Source organism: Hyla sarda, chromosome 7 (genome assembly GCF_029499605.1).
Source record: "Hyla sarda isolate aHylSar1 chromosome 7, aHylSar1.hap1, whole genome shotgun sequence".
Lineage (NCBI taxonomy): Eukaryota > Metazoa > Chordata > Amphibia > Anura > Hylidae > Hyla > Hyla sarda.
Window position 1 is genome coordinate 168,674,077 of NC_079195.1, and position 24,947 is coordinate 168,699,023.

At 38.9% G+C, this 24,947-nt stretch overlaps 1 protein-coding gene across 2 annotated transcripts in view; it reads left to right on the plus strand.

Annotated features, from left to right (window-relative positions):
• The first annotated feature begins 17,772 nt into the window (after nucleotides 1-17,772).
• The window catches only part of DRGX (dorsal root ganglia homeobox), a 37,833-nt gene continuing 30,658 nt past the window's right edge, over nucleotides 17,773-24,947 (plus strand). For both annotated transcript variants that reach the window (XM_056529957.1, XM_056529958.1), the window contains exons 1-4: nucleotides 17,773-18,029; nucleotides 19,202-19,244; nucleotides 21,008-21,105; nucleotides 24,819-24,920. In XM_056529957.1, the coding sequence (XP_056385932.1) occupies nucleotides 19,211-19,244; nucleotides 21,008-21,105; nucleotides 24,819-24,920 (234 nt within the window). In that variant the 5' untranslated portion in view covers nucleotides 17,773-18,029; nucleotides 19,202-19,210. The remainder of the gene's footprint in view (nucleotides 18,030-19,201; nucleotides 19,245-21,007; nucleotides 21,106-24,818; nucleotides 24,921-24,947) is intronic.

Sequence of the window (24,947 nt, forward strand, 5' to 3'; positions counted from 1 at the left end):
GCGTGTGGAAATGTCCGAATTATAAAAATATATCGTTAATTAAACCGCACGGTCAATGGCGTACACGCAAAAAAATTCCAAAGTCCAAAACAGTGCATTTTTGGTCACTTTTTATATCATGAAAAAAGGAATAAAAAGAGATTAATAAGTCCTATCAATGCAAAAATGGTAGCGTTAAAATCTTCAGATCACGGCGCAAAAAATTAGCCCTCATACCGCCCCATATGCGGAAAAATGAAAAAGTTATAGGGGTCAGAATATGACAATTTTAAACGTATTAATTTTCCTGCATGAAGTTAGGATTTTTTCCAGAAGTACGAAAAAATCAAACCTATATAAGTAGGGTATCATTTTAATCGTATGAACCTACAGAATAAAGATAAGGTGTCATTTTAACCTAAAAATTTACTACGTAGAAACGGAAGCCCCCAAAATTTACAAAACGATTTTTTTCTGTTTCACCGTAGATTTTTGGGCAAAATGACTGACGTCATTACAAAGTAGAATTGGTGGCGCAAAAAATAAGCCATCATATGGATTTTTAGGTGCAAAATTGAAAGAGTTATGATTTTTTAAAGGCAAGGAGCAAAAAACGAAAGTGCAAAAATGGAAAAAACCCCGGTCCTTGAGGGGTTAATGAACATATAAGTAACATGTGACCAATTATTATCAAATATCTCCAGCTCTTTGGAAGTTATGCAATAACATATTTTTCCCATAGACTTGTATGGGACTTTAGACAAAAATCCTGACCCTCGCTAATGGGAGTGGGTAAGGGTTAATTTACCTATCCTATATTATTAGTTCCAAAAATGGAACTTCAGACGCTGAGGGACCAGATAGCATTCTGGGAATAAAGCTATTTGCTTATACTACTATCTGGTCCCTCAGCGCCTGAAGTTCCATTTTTGGAGGTGGATTGTGGTTATTTCTGGTCACTTGTGGAACTTATTGATATATACTCCTCTCCATGTTGTGCTGCCGTTGCACAACATTTTATGGTAAGCGCTTGTTCACATTTGGCGTTTGTCATTACTGGCGATATTACACTATGGATCGCTCCTTCTCTCCCTTTTTCTATATTATTAGTTGGCATATAAGTAACATGTGACCAAGTTTTATGGAAATATCTTTAGTAGTTTGGAGGTGGTGCTTGAACATACACATACATATCCACATACATTGGCCCTGATTTACTAAGAGTGTAGGGTTTTTTCTGTAATTTTTTTTGTCCTCTTTTTTTGTCTGTTATTTACTAAGATGTCATTTTTTTTTTTTTTTTTTGGGGGGGGGGGGGGGAGGCACATAAGGTTTTTTTTTTGTCCACACCAGAAGGGGCAAGAGACACCACCCCATCAACCAGCCATGCAAAAGCATGACATTTCCAAAGCATTTGCCGAATTCTGGAGAAATTGAGTTGGGTGTAAAACCTGCTCTGTGAACCATGATGATTTTATTAAAGAAATAACACTCTTTCACAATTTTGACACTGAGGCTGCGAGCCATAGGGACAATATTCTACAGACCAGATGGAAGAAAAGGCTAATAAAAGTGGATTATGTTAGCAATCCTAGAAATAAAGTTGTGCAATAAATATTGAATAAATCACAGATAAAGTTAGAAAGTACTACCATGTAACAATGCAAGCATCAAAGTAAACAGTAAAGTTTCCACACATTTAAAGTGTACCTTTAAAGTGGGAGGAGTCCAAATACAGGAAGTGAGTACACGACAAGAAGGGCTCTGTGCAGGCTCCTGGCTTGTTAACCCCTTAAGGACCAAGGACGTACCGGTACGTCCTTGGTCCAGCTCTTCTGATATAACACGGGGTTACACAGTAACCCCGCGTCATATCATGGCGGGCCCGGCGTCATAGTGAAGCCGGGACCCGCCTCTAATAGCGCGCAGCACCGATCGCGGCGCAGCGCGCTATTAACCCTTTAGCCGCGCGCTCAAAGCTGAGCCGCGCGGCTAAAAGTGAAAGTGAAAGTTCCCGGCTAGCTCAGTCGGGCTGTTCGGGATAGCCGCGGCTGATCGCGGCATCCCGAACAGCTGACAGGACAGCGGGAGGGCCCCTTCCTGCCTCCTCGCTGTCCGATCGCCGAATGACTGCTCAGTGCCTGAGATCCAGGCATGAGCAGTCATCCGGCAGAATCGTTGATCACTGGTTTCTTATGAGAAACCAGTGATCAACATAGAAGATCAGTGTGTGCAGTGTTATAGGTCCCTATGGGACCTATAACACTGCAAAAAAAAAGTGAAAAAAAAAGTGAATAAAGATCATTTAACTCCTCCCCTATTAAAAGTTTGAAACACCCCCCCTTTTCCAATAAAAAAAAAACACAGTGTAAATAAAAATAAAAATAAACATATGTTGTATCAACGCGTGCGGAAATGTCCGAATTATAAAAATATATCATTAATTAAACCACTCGGTCAATGGTGTGCGCGCAAAAAAATTCCAAAGTCCAAAATAGTGCATTTTTGGTAACTTTTTATATCATTTAAAAATGAATAAAAAGTGATCAATAAGTCCTATCAATGCAAAAATGGTACCGGTAAAAACTTCAGATCATGGCGCAAAAAATGAGCCCTCATACCGCCCCATACACAGAAAAATAAAAAAGTTATAGGGGTCAGAAGATGACAATTTTAAACGCATTAATTTTCCTGCATGTAGTTATGATTTTTTCCAGAAGTCCGACAAAATCAAACCTATATAAGTAGGGTATCATTTTAATCGTATGGACCTACAGAATACATATCAGGTGTCATTTTTACCGAAAAATGTACTACGTAGAAACGGAAGCCCCCAAAAGTTACAAAACAGCGTTTTTTTTTTTCAATTTTGTCGCACAATGATTTTTTTTCACGCTTCACCATAGATTTTTGGGCAAAATGACTGATGTCATTACAAAGTAGAATTGGTGGCGCAAAAAATAAGCCATCATATGGATTTTTAGGTGTAAATTTGAAAGAGTTATGATTTTTTAAAGGCAAGGAGCAAAAAACGAAAAATGCAAAAACGGAAAAACCTCCGGTCCTTAAGGGGTTAATCATCCTCATGTTTGAGCCTGTAGCATGTCACAGAGCCTCACTGTACAGAGCCCTGCAATAGCTGCAGGGACAAAAATATGCATAGTTTTTAACCAATGCATATAAAAAATGTACATATAATGGTATTATCTATGGTATATAAAAAGATTTTGTTGATGACAGGTACACTTTAAGGTATAAAAATAAAATTTGTCCGTATATCCTTTCAAGTCAGGAATACAAGTTCCGATGAAATTAGAGTTAAGTGAACGAGTCTTTTTAGTTTTGGTTTACCTAGTTTATGCATATTGCCCATAAGAAACCAACCATTTTTCCTGTTTTGCACCAGCCTCTGGCAGTCCGGTTTTCAAAATTCACTCTTCTCCGCTTTTCTGTGGGGTTTTGGAGAAGAAAAAAAACAAAAACGGAGGGATTTTTTAAAAATGTCGGGTTACGACCATTTTTTATAAGTTACGCCCCTTTGTAGGGTTTTCTCAAACTCTCTGAGTGATTTGTGAGAATGTAGACTATTTTTTGTCCAAACATGTTGCAAAAAGTGTCGCACAGGGGTGCGCCTAAATTTAGTCCACAACACTCAATGAAAACTGTAGGGATTGGCTTCGTAAATGAGACCCATTGAGTTTTATATATATAGATTTAATACAGATTTATTTTCTTTGTTTAGTATTGGTATGTTGACCCATGTATTACATTCTCCTTTGCTCTGTAAGGAACCACATGCCCACACAATATTTTCCATACATTACAGCGGCTAGACCATGCTTTCCCAGCAGCTATCTAGCACTGAGTACATGAAAAATGTGCTAACAGATGCCCTATAAGCTGTCTCCCAGAAAAGGTGCAGAGGTACCCCTAAGATAACAAAAAAGTAATGCTATCTATACCAGCTTCTTTCTGATCTCATATAACCCCTTCCGTTCCATCCTTTGTAGATGAGGCAACTTTGTATTTTTATTCATGACTTAAATCTGATGATCCTTTATGTTTGTTTGTTTTTTTTTTCTTACTTTTTAATGATGTTACTAACCAGTTCCTGCCCATAAGAGCCCTTTTTGGTGTGTTTATGTAGCATGCTGTGTTTTTATGCTGCCTCTTCCCATAATGCCATTTTTTCAGTATTTGTTTTATTGCTCTTGAACCAACACTGCTTATGACCAGTCTGTTTTCTGTGTAGAAACATTGTTTGACTGGAAGGAACTTGTAGTTCTCCATACCTCAGTGTGGGCAGGTTAAATTCTGGTTCTGGAGCTGGTTGAGTACCTATAAGCACAAATAGTTCACCTGGAAATAGAATCAATAGGTGAATATCAATATGCACTGTGTCACTTTTCCTGATCACCTTGTTGTACTTCAGGATACATAGTAATTACATTCTAACCATATAAAATAGACTGTCTATTAATAGCAGCTTCATACATCCATGTAATTTATAGATATATAATAATACACTGCATACCACTAATAAACCTAGTTTGAGAAAGGAATGATGATATTGTTTATTAAAACGTTAATAATGCCGTCATAGCTTGGACAGCCTCTGCAGTCCAGCATGTTTTCATTAGAACTCTGCATCCAACTGTCTTTAGCAAGTGGCTGATTCGATAAGAAGTCAAACTGTAGATTATAATGATAGGCCCTAAACAAGGCATGTAATAAAACTAGTGGGTCTCCCCACATTATCTTCATTAAAGCAATGATCCATGCACAGAACCAATTAACGTAGGGGGGGGGGGGAGGGGGGAGAGGCTACTAACTGAGACCAGTCACCTTGCTCTTCAGAGAGATATGTAGAGACCTAGACAAACATCCTAGAATAACTTAAAAGATTGTCCAAGCGAAGCAAATCTGCCCATTGAGCTAATTGCAAAATACATTTTATTGCAGAGGAGTTAAATCAGATCCAGACTATTTATGGCCATTCTAGATAGAGAAGTATTTTAGGGAACAAACAGAAGTGGAGCCGTCCTTTCTCACTACTAAGTACCACTTAATTTTATGTATCATATACACAACTGAACAAACTAGTAAACAAATGTTACTTGTGACAATAAACATAATACACAATCAAATATTTCATTTTTATATTTAAATAGGCAATATTTCCAGGGCTATGGTTATGTCTAGTAAGCACAAGTCTGTTCATTTATATAGGAGTACTTTAATGAAAACATTTAATAGTGTGTCACCTTTTTACATTAGACTTTTACTCTACTATATCTTTGAGTGTATGCTTGGAAAACCATTGTATGGCAACAGACAGCATTAGATTGGAGCTTTCCACTTTTGGACTGCTTGTAAAAACAGCTCCACGTACTGGTAGGCTAAGCTGCTGCTGAAGGTGACTACAAAAAGGAGAGCAACTTATGACACATTTAGGGAACAAAACAGAAGTAGAACCGTCCTTTCTCATTACGAATCTGGTTATGAGAGCGAAAACCGACACGAGGCGCCTTCATGTATGATCTAAGTGACCCTGGGAAAAAACTCAAAGGGAGATAACAGCCCATAGGTAATGGCCGCTCACCTGGAGTAAGTTAACTACATGCATAGCTGCTTGCCAAAGGTCCCAGGAGATGGGTGTCTAGTCCTGATGTGTGGAATGTGTACAGCATCCTAGAGAACATCAAAGTTGAAGGAAGGTAGTAAAAGGCAAATGTACAGCTCTGAAACATAGGTACTTCCTAGAAGATGTATACAAAAAGGGATGACAATTCCTTGAAGGGAAGGGACGAGTTGGAAACATTTCAAGAAAATACAATGAAACAGGCTTTCTTTTTCTTTCGACCTTACAACCCATGTTTTTATGACTCAGGAAAGTATACATGCATATGTTTAAATTCAATGACACATCTGATATGGTCTTAAATGAAAAATTAGTTTATTCAATTATTATTAAAACCTGATATGCCTAATTTTCTGTAGATCCTACCAGTGACACTAAAACAGCTCTGGCCTATTAGGGATTGGACTCCACAACACCTCTGAAGATGCCCTGTGATGTCTTGCATGAAAGCAATAACAGCAAATGACTTAAAGGGGTTGTCCACCTTCCAAAATTCTGTCCTAAGGAGAGGCTATGAACATTAGCTAGGTAGGGGTCTGACTCCCAGCACCCCCACTGGTCAATTTTTTATGGAACTGTGGCATTTGTGCAACTACCACAGCCGATTTAATGTTCACAAGTGCTCTATACCTAATACCAATACCCAGTGGCATCGTGAGGAATGGGCTAACGGGGCTATAGCCCCAGCTCTGATGCCATTAGCCCACCTAACTACCTAGCTAGCTAACTGGCTACCTTACTACCTAGTTTGATACCTACCTATTGTTAAGATTCGGCAGGCTGGAGGTGGATCCTCTGTGTCAGAGAGGGATTGGCGTGGACCGTACCGGTGGGCCGGTTCTAAGTTGCTACTAGTATTCACCAGAGCCCGCCGCAAAGCGGGATGGTCTTGCTGCGGCGGTAACAACCAGGTCGTATCCACCGGTAACGGCTCAACCTCTCTGACTGCTGAGACAGGCGCGGTACAGAAGGACAAGGCAAGAGCAAGGTCGGAGGTAGCAGAAGGTCAGGGCAGGCAGCAAGGGTCGTAGTCAGGGGCAACAGCAGAAGGTCTGGAACACAGGCTTGGGACATACACAAAACGCTTTCACTAGGCACAAGGCAACAGAATCCGGCAATGCAGGGAAGGGGAAGTGAGGTTATAAAGGCGTGGAGCAGGTGGGAGTGAATTACACTGATTGGGCCAGGCACCAATTAGTGGTGCACTGGCCCTTTAAATCTTAGAGAGCTGTCGCGCGCGCGCCCTAAAGAGCAGAGCCGCGCGCGCCAGGGCGTGACAGCCGGGGACCGGGACAGGTAAGTAGATTGGGGTGCGATCCGCGAGTGAGCGCGTCCCACTATGCGAATCGCATCCCCGCCAGCAGTGTCAGTGCAGCGCTCCCGGTCAGCGGGTCTGACCGGGGTGCTTCAGAGAGGAGAATGCCGCGAGCGCTCTGGGGAGGAGCAGGGACCCGGAGCGCTTGACGTAACACCTATGTACCTGACTACCTAACTTTCTACCTACGTACCTTGCTACCTTACTTCCTAGCTAGCTGCCTACCTACTTGTCTGGCTGCCTACCAAGCTGGCTAGTTACCTAATTACATACCTGACTACCTAACTACCTAGTATGCTACCTACCTGGCTACTTACTTACCTGGACTTTTAATGTGCAAGACACCAAGGTGGGCCAATAGATGGGGAGATTCTGTAGAGGAGGAAAGAGCATTGGAAAAATGCAAAGTCTGATATGTCTGTCCTGCCGATGCTGAAGAGATGAGTTTTGGCTTAAAAAAGTCATCATGGCAGTCTCATCTGGATGGAAAAAGAAAGATGGTGCCACCGTTCAGAAAATATGTCAATTGTAAGTCCCTAGATGTAACTGTAATATATCCACATCCTGTGTACAGCTGGTATCTACCTCTATATAGTCCTGTATGTAATTACTTACTGTATATGGTATACAGATCCTGTGCATAGCTGGTATCTACCTCTATATGTCCTGTATATAATCAATTATATAGTATACAGATCCTGTGTACAACTGGTATCTGCCTCCATATTGTGATTTTATGTGAGAATATTGGTCTTTTGTATAGTGAATGTTTTTCAGTAACAATATAGTGGTTTTACTTTGTGCTAATGGTAATGGTGGTCATGGAGTGGTCGGATTAGTCAGTGGTAATGGTATTGGTGGTCATGGTGTGACAGTATTAGTCAGTGGTAATGGTAGTGGCAGTAATGGTGTGGTGGTACTATTTGTCTCTTACAGGTAACACAAAAAACTAGCATTGTGCCAATATTTCATTTTGTTTTTTTTGGATATGATGAGCGAGCATTTTTTTTTACTGGTAATATTAATATTATTAGCCTCAGTTTTGGTCAGATTTGGTCACAGTAACAGTATAATGGTATGTGTATAATATATGTATGGTGATAATATTTCTACTTGTATACTGGTATTATTTGTAACATTGATCTCAGTATACAGGATTTGGTCAGTAACAGTATGAAGGTAATAAACCAAACCTCAAAAAAAAGTAAACACAGTAAGTAAACACAACCTCAAAAAATGTAAATGATGGAGAATGTTTAGTAGAGCACTAAAAATGTTCACACTCTCAGGATAAATGTCATTATATTTTAATTGTTTTGATACATTATCCCTTAGACAACCCTGTAAATGTGGATCTGCTTTGGCCCCTTCACTTGACAAACAGCTAATTTTGGTGGGGAGTCCAGGGCAATTCAGACATTTCCCATGGCTTTCTATTATTACTATACTGTATTAAACACAGGGGTTCCAAACAGGGGACCGCCATCTATGATAGTTCATAAAGGAGGTGAAGGGAACGGGTATGGCTGAAAAAAGAGGAGGGAATTCTATATTTCTGTGTAAGCATTAATGTGGTTTTGTTCTAGCAATGTATCTAACACCGTTTTGAAGCTCTCATACCCCCCCCCCCCCCCCCAAGTCTCTTCTCAAGACTAAACAAATGTAAATTATCTTAATCTTTCCTCATAGCTAAGATGTTTTATGCCATTTATTAGTTTAGTTGCGTGTCTCTGCACCCTTTCCAACTCCAGAACATCCCTTTTATGAACTGGTGCCCAAAACAGCATATTCCAGGCGAGGCATTACCAGTGCTTTATAAAGGGGGAGTATTATGTCCCTTTCCCGCGGGTCCATGCCTCTTTTGATACATGACAATATCCTGCTGGCTTTGGAAGCAGCAGCCTGACATTGCATGCTATTCTGTAGTCTATGATCTACAAGTACACACAGATCCTTCTCTACCAGTGACTCTGCCAGTTTTACTCCACTTAAAACACATGTTGTATACAGGTTGATTGTACCCAGATGCATAACTTTACATGTATCCACATTGAACCTCATTTGCCAAGTGGATGCCCAGACACAGTCTATCCAAGTCATATTGTAACCTATACACATCCTCTATAGACTGTACCGTGCTACAAAGCTTGGTGTCATCTGCAAAGATAGAAACAGAGCTGTTAATACCATCCTCTATATCATTGATAAATAAATTAAACAACAGCGGTCCCAGTACTGAACCTTGGGGTACACCACTAATAACAGTATTTTTCCTAAGAAACAATAGAATGGAAAAGAAAGAACATTGTATAATTCTCCCTTCTTTTAGATTTACTCCAAATATTATCAAGGCCTGTAGCTTAATTTCAACGTTGCAGGTTTTGTGTGCTTTCCATGACATAGTTCATTTCTTAAACATTTCTTAAACATTCCCTCTCCCAGGAATTGGTGTAGCCTTCAATAGGAACTAACAACTCCTGGCAGGAACATCACATGAAAAAACACTTATGATTCTGTTTTCCAACAGAAATATTGATCATATTGAACATTTCCTGCAATTTCTTCTGAAGGAAGGGCAACTTTTTTTTTTTTTTTAAACCATTTTTATTGTGGAACATGCAAACACTTTTAGTATGTCAGAAGTGAACCATATAGTATTACATTAGGCATGAAATAATCAATTGACATTTGTTCTATAACAATGTTCTACACTGTCCATTTATTATTTTGCTAAACTATTGTGAGTTATCTCAATTCTAAACAGTATTAACACAATTATAAAGAGAGAACAAAGAAACATTATTCAACCCATCATCTCCCTCGGTGACCAGTTGTTATATCTCCCTGGAACAATCTTTCAATCTGCCCCAAGTGCCTTTTAGGTTCTGTGCATTGTGCCAGGCTGTACAACTAAAAGGTTACATTAGCCTCGGTATCTAGAACATGCTCAGTAAATTTCCTCAATTTCCTATAAAACAGCCTGTCTGTGCATTTGTGTGTCTTTCTATATCTCTTTGATCCAGTACCAGGTGTTTCTGATTTTAGCGGTGTTGGAATCTGTAGTTGTAACCAATGTCACAAAATACATTTTGTATCTATCAATAATAGCAAATGTATGCCCTTAAAGGGGTACTCAGGTGGAAAACATTTTTTTCTATTAACTGGTGCTAGAAAGTTAAACAGATTTGTAAATTACTTCTATTAAAAAATATTTATCCTTCCAGTACTTATTAGCTGCTAAATACTACAGAGAAAGTTCTTTTCTTTTTGGATTTCTTTTTTTTTCTGTCCATGGTGCTCTCTGCTGACACCCCTGTTCATATCAGGAACGGTCCAGAACAGGAGCAAATAAATCCCCATAGCAAACATAGGCTGCTCTGGACAGTTCCTGATACAGACAGAGGTTTCAGCAGAGAGCACTGTAGACAGAAAAAAAAATGTAATCCAAAAACAAAAGAACTTTCTCTGTAATATACAGACGCTAATCAGTAATGGAAGGATAAAGATTTCTTAATAGAAGTAATTTACAAATCTGTTTAACTTTCTGGCACCAGTCGACTATAAAAAAAAATGTTTTCCACTGGAGTACTCCTGAAATATATCATCAGTGTTCACCTTCACTAACCTGTTGGTACAGACAGGTAGTGCAGGTGACACCGATGACAACCATACTTACAATGTCCCATTCTGTGCTGTCGTTCTCCGGAAATCCACTTCGGTATCTTCAGCCCCGGGCCCGTCTTGGAGCACAGGCCTGGCTTGGTTATGTCACCACTGCTGTTTCCTAGCAGCTTGACCCAGCAAAGAACAGCAGCGGTGCTGTCACCAAGCTCTTCCCATGCTCCATGTCGGGCCCAGAGCTGAGGATACCGAAGAGGATAGCCGGAGAACGACAGCAAGGAATGGGACAAGGTACAGTTGTCATCAGTGTCACCTGCACTGCCTGTCTATATGAACAGGTTAGTGCAGGTGATACTGATGACAGATTTCCATCCATGGACTTTGATGCTACATTTATAGGATCCATCGGGATAACTATAACAGAATTGGCCATAGCAGCTTCTATGTGGCTCAGAGGTTGGGTGGACCCACTCAGGTACAAGAACATCATATATTTTGTTAGGAATAACAAGTTGGCATCAGTAATACTATGTGGGTTCACTGATATATGGTTCCATCAGCTATACTGTTATTTATTGTTATTTATACTGATATTACAGTTCTCTGTCATTAGGTGGTAGGGGCCCATCTCTTTTAACTATGAGGCCCTATGAATTCTAAATACTTTCCTGGTAGAATATATGGGGATAAACTAAAAAAATGCAACTTTAAAGGAACTATCTGGACATAAGAAAATGTTTATGTAGATGGGATAAAAATATAAAATAACCTATACTCACCTACAATGATCCCATGCAGCTTCCATATCAATGCTCCTAGTGCCTGGTCCAATCGGCTACTTCCTGATGCTAATTGCATTTTCCCCAAAACATCTGAATTGTCCACGTCAACACCGCTGAAGCCAGGGATTGGCTTGTTGAGGCAATGCCAGTGGGGATGGTGCAACCAGGAAGTTTCCTAGAGGACCAAACACTGGGAGCGGCTGCAGCTGCAGGGGATTATAGTAGGTGACTAACAGTTCTTCTTTATTTTACTGCACCACCAGCCACATATACTTTTTTAAGCAGGATAACCTCTTTTGTACCTTTTGCCATTTTGGATCTATTTGTGGGCATTCCCATGATCCATGAATAAAACTGGCTTTAGGTAAATAGCTTTTTGGCATTTCCTGAGATGTAATGTGCAGGTGTTTTTTTTTAAGTATATTAGTGACGCTTATGCATGACCCTAGTACTGCACTGTTATGGTCAAGTGTGTTTTTGACCTTACAGAAAGAAAACTGAGTACTTCAGTTTAAAGAGTATTTTTGATGACATTACTAGTTAAAGGGGTATTCCAGGAAAAAAACATATATATATATATATATATATATATATATATATATATATATATATCAACTGGCTCCAGAAATTTAAACGGATTTGTAAATTACTTCTATTAAAAAATCTTAATCCTTCCAATAATTATCAGCTGCTGAAGTTGACTTGTTCTTTTCTGTCTCGCAACAGTGCTCTCTGCTGACATCTTTGCTTGTCTCGGGAAATGCGAGAAGAGGTTTTCTATGGGGATTTGCTTCTACTTTGGACAGTTCCCGAGACACGTGTCATCAGAGAGCACTTAGACAGAAAAGAACAACTCAACTTCATCAGCTAAAAAGTACTGAAAGGATTGAGATTTTTTTATAGCAGTAATTTACAAATCTGTTTAACTTTCTGGAGCCAGTTGATATATATAAAAAAGTTTTTTCCTGGATAACCCCTTTAAACAGATTGACACTATAATAATCTGCTCACCGTGGCCAACACTCAGTGGTTCAGGAAGATAATCGTGTATTCCATATTTAATGGTTGTAGCATATTTCACTGCTGCATTCAATTAGATCAAAATGTGAGAAAATGAGCCTCAGTTTAAGTGGATGTATATATATATATATATATATATATATATATATATATATATATATATAAATATACAAGAAAGTAACCAATAAAGGTAAAGCATTTAATTTATAATTGACAGCTGGGGAAAGATAGTACAAGAATTAGCACCATACTGTTAATCTTAACTCTGACAGATTAGCAACATACTAAAAACATCTGCTGCCTGGCATTTGAGTCTGCCACATCCTCCATGCCTACAGCTTATACTGGCAGCCTACAGAGTCCTATTGGAGCATAAACAGCTAAGTCCAGTATTCTTCACTATTGTTCTTACTCAGCATTTCAATTACTTCCAGGGGTGGCATAACTTGGAGCTACTAGGCCCCACTGCAAAAGCTGTAACAGGCGCCAATGTCAACTCTGTGCCATTTATAAAACTAGTGTCTTATTTTGTGGCAGATGGCACTATATAAGCTTATTGGACATCTATTTTTCAACTATGGGTTTTAATGTGGATTTGGGCTTGCTCTTGCCAATATAAAAGCCACTATTCTTCTGGTAAGGATTTCTACAAGATTTTGGAGTTTGTGACAATCTGTGCATAAGCAGCTGGAATAACTGAGATCAGGCAGCAATATTGGACAGGAAGGTCTAGCATGGTGTTTAAAGGGGTACTCCACTAGAAAACATTTTCTTGAAATCAACTGGTGCCAGGAAGTTAAACAGATTTGTAAATTACTTATATTTAAAGACCTTTGGCCGGAAGAAGCGTCAAGTCTGTGACGCGAAACTAGTTGCCGCTGGTGGTGTGCCCCCGGATCTTGAGAGCGGCTGCTCTTACTCCCCGCGTGTGTGACCGTATTTTACCTTTCCACTCTGCCGGTGTGAATAAAGGACAAGACTTTTTATATTGCTTCCAGTGGTGAGTGTGACTTCTTTCTTCTTCGTCTAACATATTGATCTGAATTACCTGCCTGTTTGGTCTGCACCTCCACGTAGCTAGAAAGATCTACCTTTAAGGTCACAGCAGCGCTTTTCACCCCATGCATTAAGGCTGATATATTGGATTAGCCGTGCCTGGTGCTATATCTGTTCTTGCAAACTTCACAGTAATTTACAAATCTGTTTAACTTTCTGGCACCAGTTGATTTAAAGAATTTTTTTTCCAGCAGAGTACCCCTTTAATGAGGTAGGGGTCAGGGAGGGGTGTTGACCATTTAAGTTTATCCGTGTTAAGCTCATGAAATGTCTTTATTGACCTCACTTTGTACACATACATGCTAGAAAAAATTAACCAAGCCCAGATAGTTCCAGTAGGCTGTCAGACAGTAAAATGTAAGAGAACATATTTCCACTGCTCTGGAGACCAGTGTTGAGGTACTTTTCACTACTCTTAAACATGGTAACCTTAGGCCTTATAGGTAGAGGAAGAAAGTTCTCCCGTGGTAATGGTGCAGTCAGCGGCGCTCTCCCCACAGTAAAGTAGGGTTGGTGAATAAAACCCGGCAAGGTACGGACTTGATGAAATAACAGACAGGTTATTTCACAAAGTCATGTGAACAACACGTTTCGAGGGGCGGGACCCCCTCTTCATCAGGTTAGGCCTTAGCTGCTCAGCCTTAGAATCTCTTTTCCTGAACCTCTTGAGGCACAGTTCTTGTGCTGAGGTCATTTCTAGATAGATTGGAAATCTGCAGTGATACAGCAAAAGATATTTACATGCCACATGCTTGAGCACTCAGAGGCCGTGCTCTGTGAGCTTCTGTGGTTACTGTTTCAAGGCTGAGCTTTTGTTAAACATAAATACGTCCACTTTATAGTAATGGTACTTCCAGCTTACAAGAAAATCTAGTAGATCAGTAATTTCACAAATTAACTAGTAACAAAGGTGGCATCATATAATCCAAATTAATGGGCTGTGTGCTTTATTTTAGGTATCCGGTGTCAATAGTTGTGGCTAAAACACCTGAACCAAATAATTAGGAGGGGTGACCCAATAATTGTCATATAGTGTACTTCTGTATAAGCTTGGTGGGTGCTCCAGAAAGCAGCCACAGATTTTCTCCATCACAAAATGCAACAGTGCCCCTACATGCATTTTCCCTGTTCAGCTGTACAACAATGTCTGTATATATATACATATATATATATATATATATATATATATATATATCCAAATAGCTGCAGGAAAGGCAACAAGAGTCAACAAGCAATGTGGTCAGCTGGCACCCATATCCATTATTGTGGGCAGAGGCCACCAATATATGCAGTAGCCAATACAGCAATGCCTTAAAAAAAAAGTTTCATGCCTGACAGTACAGAAAAACTTTTAGAGGGGGGTAAGTTTTAGATTGCGGTGATCCGAGCGCTGTGGCCCCCTGCCATCACTTGTATGGAGCTCTCCCACAGAGTGACACGTCACGACCCCCTGCCCGAAGCGGGGCCCATCATGCCCCCTCCATATATCTCTATGGGAGAGCCATTCGGCAATCTTCGGCTCTCCCATAGCGATATATGGAGGGGACGTGGCGGCCCCCGCTTCAGGCTGGGGTTGTGAAGCGTCACTCTGTGGGAGAGCTGGGGCTTTGTACAGATGATCGCGGGGAGCCACAGTGTATAGGGGATACGTTTTTCTGTACTATTGGAGCATGAGACTTGTCCTTTAAGGAGGAGGTTCAGTTCCTAGGGTAGGGCAAAAACTATTTTTAGGAAAGGCTCCCAGGAATGTGCATTTGTTCTAAAAGTAGAATAGCTGACTATAACAAAATAAATAAATAAATATAAGAGAAAAATGCTTTTATGCATGAATCTCTTATTTTTTGCATTTCACACATTCTCATTATATCTAAACCTAAAATGCCAGATTTGTCTTCCTGACATGATATCTACCCCTATTCGTACATTCCTTAAGTAGATATCCATTCCTATATTTGTACACTGTATTATATTCATTATTTCGTACCTCCATGGAGTGATGAATTGTTCATCACTTCCTTTTCCCTATACCCCAGAGAATAACCTGACAGGGACTTCACCTGGGTGTACATTACATTTTCTTAAATGGAAAAAGCTAATATATTCCCTAGTGAATCCCTGAAAAGCTTCCTACTAATGGACGGAGTCTGTGTGAAGTAATCTATTTCAGCAGCGTTTGTTGTATAAACACATTGATTAGAACAGATACAAGACAAGGGAGAGCTCCAGAGGCTTAACTCGAGAGGGTAAACACCCCGGGTGATGTCTCAGCTTCACATCCAGACCTGTATTAACCCCTCATTTCACCCTGGAGCCTCTAGAACTGGTAGGAGATTGCCAGATACTGCGCCATGTTCCAGGCTACCATTCTCCTTGGTGTTCACCACATTCTAGCAATGAATATTTCCATGTTTATAAAATATTAACTCTGCTTATTCTTGACCCTAAAACTAACAGTCTAGACACCAGGCAGACAACAGCAACCTATCAACAGCTGTCTGACTTTAGATCTCCTGATGTATCTTGAGTGGGTCATCAGGCAAACTTTATTTTCAGTGGTGCATAAATTAATTACACGCATTTAATAACCAAAATATCATTAGATTTCCCCTTTAATATCATCAAGGCAATGCGCCAGGGAAGCTCTTAATAGTTCAGAGGGCCATAACAGGCTATTATCCTTGTGTAATGCTATTACAGAACCAATTAGGTACCATTACGCTGGGGTTTTTTTCGTCTTTTTTTTCTGTTTATGTGATCTGATCCAATCAGTAGCCTCTGACTTGAATGTTTCAGGCTTGGATACTTTAGAGCTGGAGCTGAGAGACGCTCTCCATCCATCCATCCATCGCTCCCCTCCCCTTCGTCTTTCGCTGTCTCTGATGCATTTTAAAAACTAATTGCTGGGGTCCCGCTGCATATTATTTACAGGGGAAAGAGGCCATAAATCCGGCTACCCCATGCTGAGAACAAAATCAAACTTTGTCTGTGCTACCGCTTACAAAGCGCAGCTCTGCGCTAAGAGCTCCCTGAAAGCCATCCACACTGACAATTAGAGGGCTGATTGCCAGTTACATGCCAGCAGCTCGGATCCTAAGGGCATCTGGAGCAATCTGTGCCACAGAAGGAGGAGGCTGCACACACTGGAGAGACTGTCACATGCAACTTGGGAGCAAAGCTTCAATATCCTGAATATCTGCACAATCCTGTAAGTACAACCTTCCAACTTCTCTGGGTCAGAGACTATGCCAGTGTTTCCCAACCAGGGTGCCTCCAGCTGTTGCAAAACTACAACTCCCAGCATGCCCGGACAGCCAACGGCTGTCCGGGCATGCTGGGAGTTGTAGTTTTGCAACAGCTGGAGGCACCCTGGTTGGGAAACACTGCACTATGTTATACTGCAAGCCCCATACACAGATCCAAGATCCAGCTGTAGTAGTAGAGGCAACTTGCTGCAACCCAGGACTCAAGTCCTGCAGGAACGTGACGTGTGGGAACTGAGTTCCTGCACTTTTTCCACAGCGGGAACACCATTCCCATTAGCAGGAGTTCTGCAGGGCCAGCCCTTGAGTGGAAATCTTGGGTGAGTTCATGCACTCTTTCCACAGCAGGAACACCATTCCCATTTGCAGGAGTTCTGCAGGACCAGCCCTTGAGTGGGAATCTTGGGTGAGTTCCTGCACTCTTTCCACAGCAGGAACACCATTCCTATTAGCAAGAGTTCTGCAGGACCAGCCCTTGAGTGGAAATCTTGGGTGAGTTCCTGCACTCTTTCCACAGCAGGAACACCATTCCCATTAGCAGGAGTTCTGCAGGACCAGCCTTTGAGTGGAAATCTTGGGTGAGTTCCTGTACTCTTTCCACAGCAGGAACACCATTCCCATTAGCATGAGTTCTACAGGACCAGCCCTTGAGTGGAAATCTTGGGTGAGTTCCCGCACTTTTTTTTTTTTTTTGTTCCCAGGGCTTGACCCCCCCCCCCCCTCATCACAAGGCTCATAGTTCTGTAGGTTGCCCTATGAATAAAGCATTCTGAATTAAAAGTATACAGCAGCCATGTGAGCTGCACATACCCATGAGGGAAGCCGCCTTTGCCCATCACCCAGGAGCCAGGCTCAGCTCTGCCTCTTTGCCAACAGGAGAAGGAGGCTTTTAAACGTCTTGCAATTTGCTGGGACGTGACGTGCTGCACCTCGTGACTGAGTGGTACCCAGCAGACCTATCCATGTTACTGACTGTACACAGCGCAGCAAATAATCCGATTAGGGCCAATTATGCGTGAGATTATAAAGGCAAGTGCTGAAAGGCGAGGCAGCAGCATCCAGGCGCGCACACACTTGGCCTTTCAGCACCGGGAAGGGGACAGCTCCGTGCTGCGCTCCACATCACTTACCGGCATCATCTCTCCCACTTCAACTATTTCTCACCTACTCCCTAGTTAGTCCCCTGATAAATCTCCAGCTTCCATCCATTGGACTGCATCTCAAGCAAGCTTACACTTAAGACAATTTATTACCAGCCCCCTCCTTCCCCATATTATACCATTACCAGCAGTCCTGATACTGGTTCTGAGTATTGACCATCCAGAGAAAGACACATCAGCCCCTGCTGAATCCAGGTAAGACACCATGGCATGGGTAGACATAAACTGGGGTCACCTGCTGTCTCTTGTGTATTACTGCTAAAAAGACTTTGGTGAGTTCTCAAACAGATTTTAGGAAGCTTTTTTACTTTAATATTGTTTAATAAAACATCGCAGGAAGGGAAAATACACAGGTCGATCTTTATTGGTTTTGGAAAACTGTATAAAGATTTGCTTTCTGGTGTCCCTCAGGTCCCTTCATCAGGAGTTTTATCTCCATGATTAGAAATTGTATCTGAATCAAAGTTCCTGCTGACAGGGGCTTAGGACCTACTTATTGTACAGGAGGACTGTGAGGGCAGCTATAGACCTGATGGGAGATAACATAGCCTGACACAGGATTTGGGGTTTGTTTTATTGGAAATGTGAATATGTGAAGAGCTAGTAGAAGACTGAGTGATTGAATGGCTTTTATATCATCTATCTATCTATTAATCTATATGTTTGTCTGTATCCATCTATCTATCTATCTATGTTTGTATCTATCTATCTATCATCTGTCTACCGTATATATTTGTTTTACATCTATATTTCTGACTATCATCTCTGTAGCTCTCTATGTTCTATCTATCTATTTATTTATCTCGTATCTATCTATTTATTTATCTGTTTAAATGTATTGGTGCAATATCTATCTATCTACCATCTATCTATATCTATCATCTATCTATCTATCTATCTATCTATCTATCTATCTGTCTGTCTGTTTAACTACCATCTATCTATATCTATCATCTATCTATCTATCTATCTATCTATCTATCTATCTGTCTGTCTGTCTATTTATTTAACTCATATCTATCTATTTATTTATCTGTTTAAATGTACAGTATTGGTGCAATATCTATCTATTTATCTACCATCTATCTATATCTATCATCTATCTATCTATCTATCTATCTATTTATCTCATATCTATCTATTTATCTGTTTAAATGTATTGGTGCAATAACTATCTATCTACCTACCATCTATCTATACCTATCATCTATCTATCTATCTATCTATCTATCTATCTATCTATTGTAATATGCATGTATCTATCGATCTATTTGTTATCACTTTTCCTGTGTTGTCCCAGCATGTATTCTTAAAACTCATCCAGATCCTTGTTAATATAACTTTTTTTTTACTGACTACTTTTGCAGGGAAAGGAAATGTTTTACTTTCACTGCCCCCCTCAGCTGGAAGGTGAGAACCTATTTTTAATTTCATTCATAGAAATAAATAAATAATAATAATAATAAAAAAAAAAAATATATATATATATATATATATATATATATATATCCTGTACAGTAATTTTCCATCTTTATTCATTTATGCAGTATTCAGCAGTATCTTCTCTACTTTAGTTGTACTTTCTCCCCCTTATGTCCAGATCTCACTCCAACTGTTATTGAGGACTCACTAATGTTGCATAAAATATGAAGCAATCCTAAAAGTGTTGTTCCATTTGGTTCAGTAACAGACTGGGGGGGATGTAAGTGGGGTGTGTGGGGGGTGAAGCCTGCCTCTCCCACCTGCTCACTGGAGCCTGGGGGCACAGTACATAGATCTGGTGACACAGATGTTCACTGTCCAGGCTTGTGTCACAGCTATAAGGCTCTGGAACTGTTTTTCCAGCCCATCAATCTTTCATGTTGTTTTACAAACATCCTGTGGAAAAAAAAAAAAAAAAGGAAAACAATAAAAGACTTTACAACCCTTTTAGTGCCTGGGGGGGTCAGCAGCAGAATGGCACTACCACGCAGTGTTTGTTGACCCCTTTAGTCCCTCAAGGGGTTAAACATCTAATCTCAATTAACAGTACAAAGTTTCGCCTCAGGTGCATACATGGAGAATAAAGGCAGCTACTAATTAATAAATACAATCAATTATCGGCGTAATTAAATGCTAAATCTTCCTATCTGATATTTTGTTTTAAAATAATGACTGGATATTGTCTTGTCCCAGACAGTCCTGATCTTATTACTAGGGGACTGTTCACACTTAGGGAGAAGTTATACTAAATTATGCTGTTTCCTTTCTCTTATTGGAATGTTTTTATTTATTTTTTTATTTTTATTTATTTTTATTTTTTTTTCCAATTTTTTGGATAATATGTCAGGCATTTTTAGTTCTTCTGAAATATAAGTTGCGACTCCTTTACATTCACTGTTTCTCCGTCCACAGAAAAAGTCTATTTCGTCATTAGAATTTTATATCAGATTGAATTTATATTAAAAATCCATTACAGAACTTTAATAAAGAATGTCATAACGTCTGGGGATGAACTGCTGAGGTCACTTTCAGGACTTTATACTATATCAGTGGTCTCCAACCTGCGGACATCCAGATGTTGCAAAACTACAACTCCCAGCATGCTCGGCTGTCCGGGCATGCTGGGAGTTGTAGTTTTTCAACATCTGCAGATCCGCAGGTTGGAAACCACTGTACTATATTATTAGACTGTTTTTTTTGGAACTCAGTGAGGATTTCCCTTTTAGAGCCTAAAGATAGTTAAAATGAAGTCATATTTTGGGAAGTTTTCCGGGAAGATCGAGAAAGCTCCAGACACGATATTTCCGTCACTTTTTAGAATAAGATTCGTTAGAGGGAACGATATCGTGATGCGATTTTATGTGCAGAGATGAGATAGTTTATTGCGGATTGTATCGGTGGGTGTAGAACAGTGTTTCCCAACCAGAGTGCCTCCAGCTGTTGCAAAACTACAACTCACAGCATGCCCGGACAGCCTTCGGCTGTCCGGGCATGCTGTGAGTTGTAGTTTTGCAACAGCTGGAGGCACCCTGGTGGTGAAACAATGTTGTAGAGGAATGTGATCGGTGGTGCAGAGAGGACTGGTCTGGATATAACGGGATCCGATCCTCTGCGGATGTTTTGGACACTTCTTGTTTGTAGAATTGGCGTTTAGGTTCAGAGGAGTCCTAACTCTGTCTTGTTCTCAGTAGGGTCTCCTCCTTTTGGGGGACATTCGTCTGCAGAGTTTGATGATGGATTCCTACGCAGAAAGCAGCGGAGGAATAGAACTACTTTTACTCTGCAACAGGTAAAGAAAATATGGGTGAAAGTGCTTTTCTAGATGATGGAAGGAGATAGATGGATAGATACACAGGCAGATGGATAGATAAACACTTATGAGATAGATGGATAGATACACAGGCAGATAGATAGATAAACACTTATGAGATAGATGGATAGATACACAGGCAGATAGATAGATAAACACTTATGAGATAGATGGATAGATACACAGGCAGATAGATAGATAAACACTTATGAGATAGATGGATAGATACACAGGCAGATAGATAGATAAACACTTATGAGATAGATGGATAGATACACAGGCAGATAGAAAGATAGATAGATAAACACATATGAGATAGATGGATAGATACACAGGCAGATAGATAGATAAACCCATATGAGATAGATGGATAGATACACAGGCAGATAGAAAGATAGATAGATAAACACATATGAGATAGATGGATAGATACACAGGCAGATAGATAGATAAACCCATATGAGATAGATGGATAGATACACAGGCAGATAGATAGATAGATAGATAGATAAACACATATGAGATAGATGGATAGATACACAGGCAGATAGATAGATAGATAGATAGATAAACACATATGAGATAGATGGATAGATACACAGGCAGATAGATAGATAGATAGATAGATAGATAGATAGATAGATAGATAAACACATATGAGATAGATGGATTGATACACAGGCAGATGGAGAGATAGATAGATAAACACATATGAGATAGATGGATAGATACACAGGCAGATAGATACATAAACACATATGAGATAGATGGATAGATACACAGGCAGATAGATAGATAGATAGATAAACACATATGAGATAGATGGATAGATACACAGGCAGATAGATAGATAGATAGATAAACACATATGAGATAGATGGATTGATACACAGGCAGATGGATAGATAAACACATGAGATAGATGGATAGATAGATAGATAATAGATAGCTAGATAGTTATGAGGTAAATGATAGATAAACACATATGAGATATATAAATAGATAGATAGATAAACACATTTGAGATAGATAGATAGATAGATAGATAATAGATAGCTAGATATGAGATAAATGATATGTAAATAGCTAGATAGATAAACACATATGAGATAGATGAATAGATAGATAATAGACAGATAGATATGAGATAAATTATAGATAAACACATATGAGATATGTAAATATATAGATAGAGATAAACACATGTGAGATAGATGATAGATAGATACATAGATAGATAATAGATAGATAATAGATATGAGATAAATGAAAGATAAACACATATGAGATATATAAATAGATAGATACCTGTAAGTGAATGATAAATAAATAAATAAATAAATAAATAACTATGATAACAGGTTTATTTAGCTAGATAGACACATAAATACAGTCAGATAAGTAAATAGATAGATAGATAGATAGATAGAGAGATAAACACATATGAGATAGATGGATAGATAGATAGATAATAGATAGATAGATAGATAGATATGAGATAAATGATAGATAAACACATGTGAGATATATAAATTGATAGATAGCTGTAAGTGAATGATAAATAAATAAATAAATAAATAACTATGATAACAGGTTTATTTAGCTAGATAGACACAAGTCAGATAGATAAGTAGATAGATAGATAGACTAATACATATGAAATAAATGATAGACAGATAAACACCTATGAGATATATAAATAGACAAATAGATGTAAGTGAATGATAAATAAATAAATAACTATGATAACAGGTTTATTTAGCTAGATAGACATATAAAGACAGTCAGATAAGTAGATAGATAGATATTTGATACTAAAAAAAAACTAGAGATATATATTTATGTAACCCAAATAGCTAAGAGGTTAGAAGGATAGACAGATAGATATAATATAATAGCTGTAAAGAGATGAGAGCTAAAAAAAAAAAAAAAAAAGGATAGGTACATAGATATGACATAGATAAAAAGGAGGGAGAGCTAGATAAATATAATAGATACAAACTGAAGAGCAACAGACAGAATGATAGATAGAAAGATAGATGTAAAGATGCAGTAGATATGAGATGATAAATGTAAATAGATAAAGATAGTCAGAAGGGTGGGATAGATGATACATGTAACAGTCATAAATAAGAGATCAATAGATAGATATGAGATAATAGTTGTAAATAGGTAAGATCTAGGTAAAAACATGAATAGATAGATATAAGATTGCATATTTTGTGGTAGTTATGAGTTGATACATTTTAATAAATGATAGATAAATAAATAAATAGATAGAAAGATACAGATTGATAGATAGATTCATTTTATCTATTAATTTAACATCCCTAAATGAAATGAAAATGTTAATTTTTCGCTGCACAATTCCCATCAGGGGCCCCTTTTCTCCCTATAGTAAAGTACTGATGTAATATTAGGCATGGACAGATTTGCCAGTTTATGAGGCTCATTGGATCAAGTAGACAGAGAAGTTACAGTCATTTTCTAACAGTTTATTATTAATTTAGACCAGAACAAGATGGAATACAATATGGAGCTCTGGGGTCCTGTGAGAATTTCATCTTCTTTAAGTGTTCCTGAAGAATCTTCACTTTCTGTATATTATATATTAATCTTCTAGAAAGCTCAACTTGCAACATACGATGGATATAATGAAAATGCAACTTTGTATAAATCTTATATAGGACGAGTTTTGGAATAATAATGAGATAATAATAGTGATATGTTTCATAGACAGCTGAGAATACATAAGCACACATCTTATTCAGTCAGGCTTAAGGTAGATTTACAGAGGTGTTCATATTGTAGACTATATGTTTTTTTGTTCTGAAGGGATTATTTTCCCTGGGCTATTTCTTAAAATAAAAAAATATTACTAGAATTGCACCATAAACAAGCCTTAGTTTTTCTCTCTTTTTCTTGTCATAGTTTCACCATGAGTTTGCCTAGTCCTGGGCACTTACTTGATGAACTGTTAATATTGTATATTACATATCCCACAGAGGAATGTGCTGAGTAGTTATTGAAATATGAAAGACGATAGGGATAAATATATCAGGCTTATGAGTAGATATACTTTGCTATAGTACTCATTATTGTTCAATCCTATGCTTTCTGCAGTAAGTGTTATTACTCCTTAGTGATTTCTAATGTCCACTAATAATAGCTTTTGGAAGGGGTTTTATATATATATATATATATATATATATATATATATATATATATATATATCACGTGTAAGGTATAAATATATTCAGTATATAACATACATATTTCATGAAAGGAATCGTATTAACAAAGGCAGAACAGAAATCTTCTCGTAGTCCGGCAGACACAGCTGTGCTTTAGAATCCTCCAATTAGAATTAATTTTGTATTGATAGGTTTAGTATGATTTAGTGGATTATTATATCATGGAAATGATCCTGGAGCATAGCCAATAGGCTTCCTCATCTGGTATTTCGTGCAATCTTCCACAGTTGTGCGTTTTCTGTTCAAGTAGCTAAAAGTCCTATAGAACAGCTGGAATAATTCAGAAGAAAGTCAATAGTTTATCTGTACCTTGTTAAAACCCACCCCTTGTGCCTGGCATTTTTCCTACCACCACCATCCGCTTTGTTTAGCTTTGAAATCTTCTTGTAATTGGCCATGAGAGGTTCACCCTGCTGATACTTGCCTACTTTACTGCAGCTGGAAGCACTAGAAGCTGTGTTTGCTCAGACTCACTATCCCGATGTCTTTACCCGAGAAGAGCTTGCCATGAAAATAAACTTAACGGAAGCCAGAGTGCAGGTAAGAAACCCAAAGTGTCAACATTTA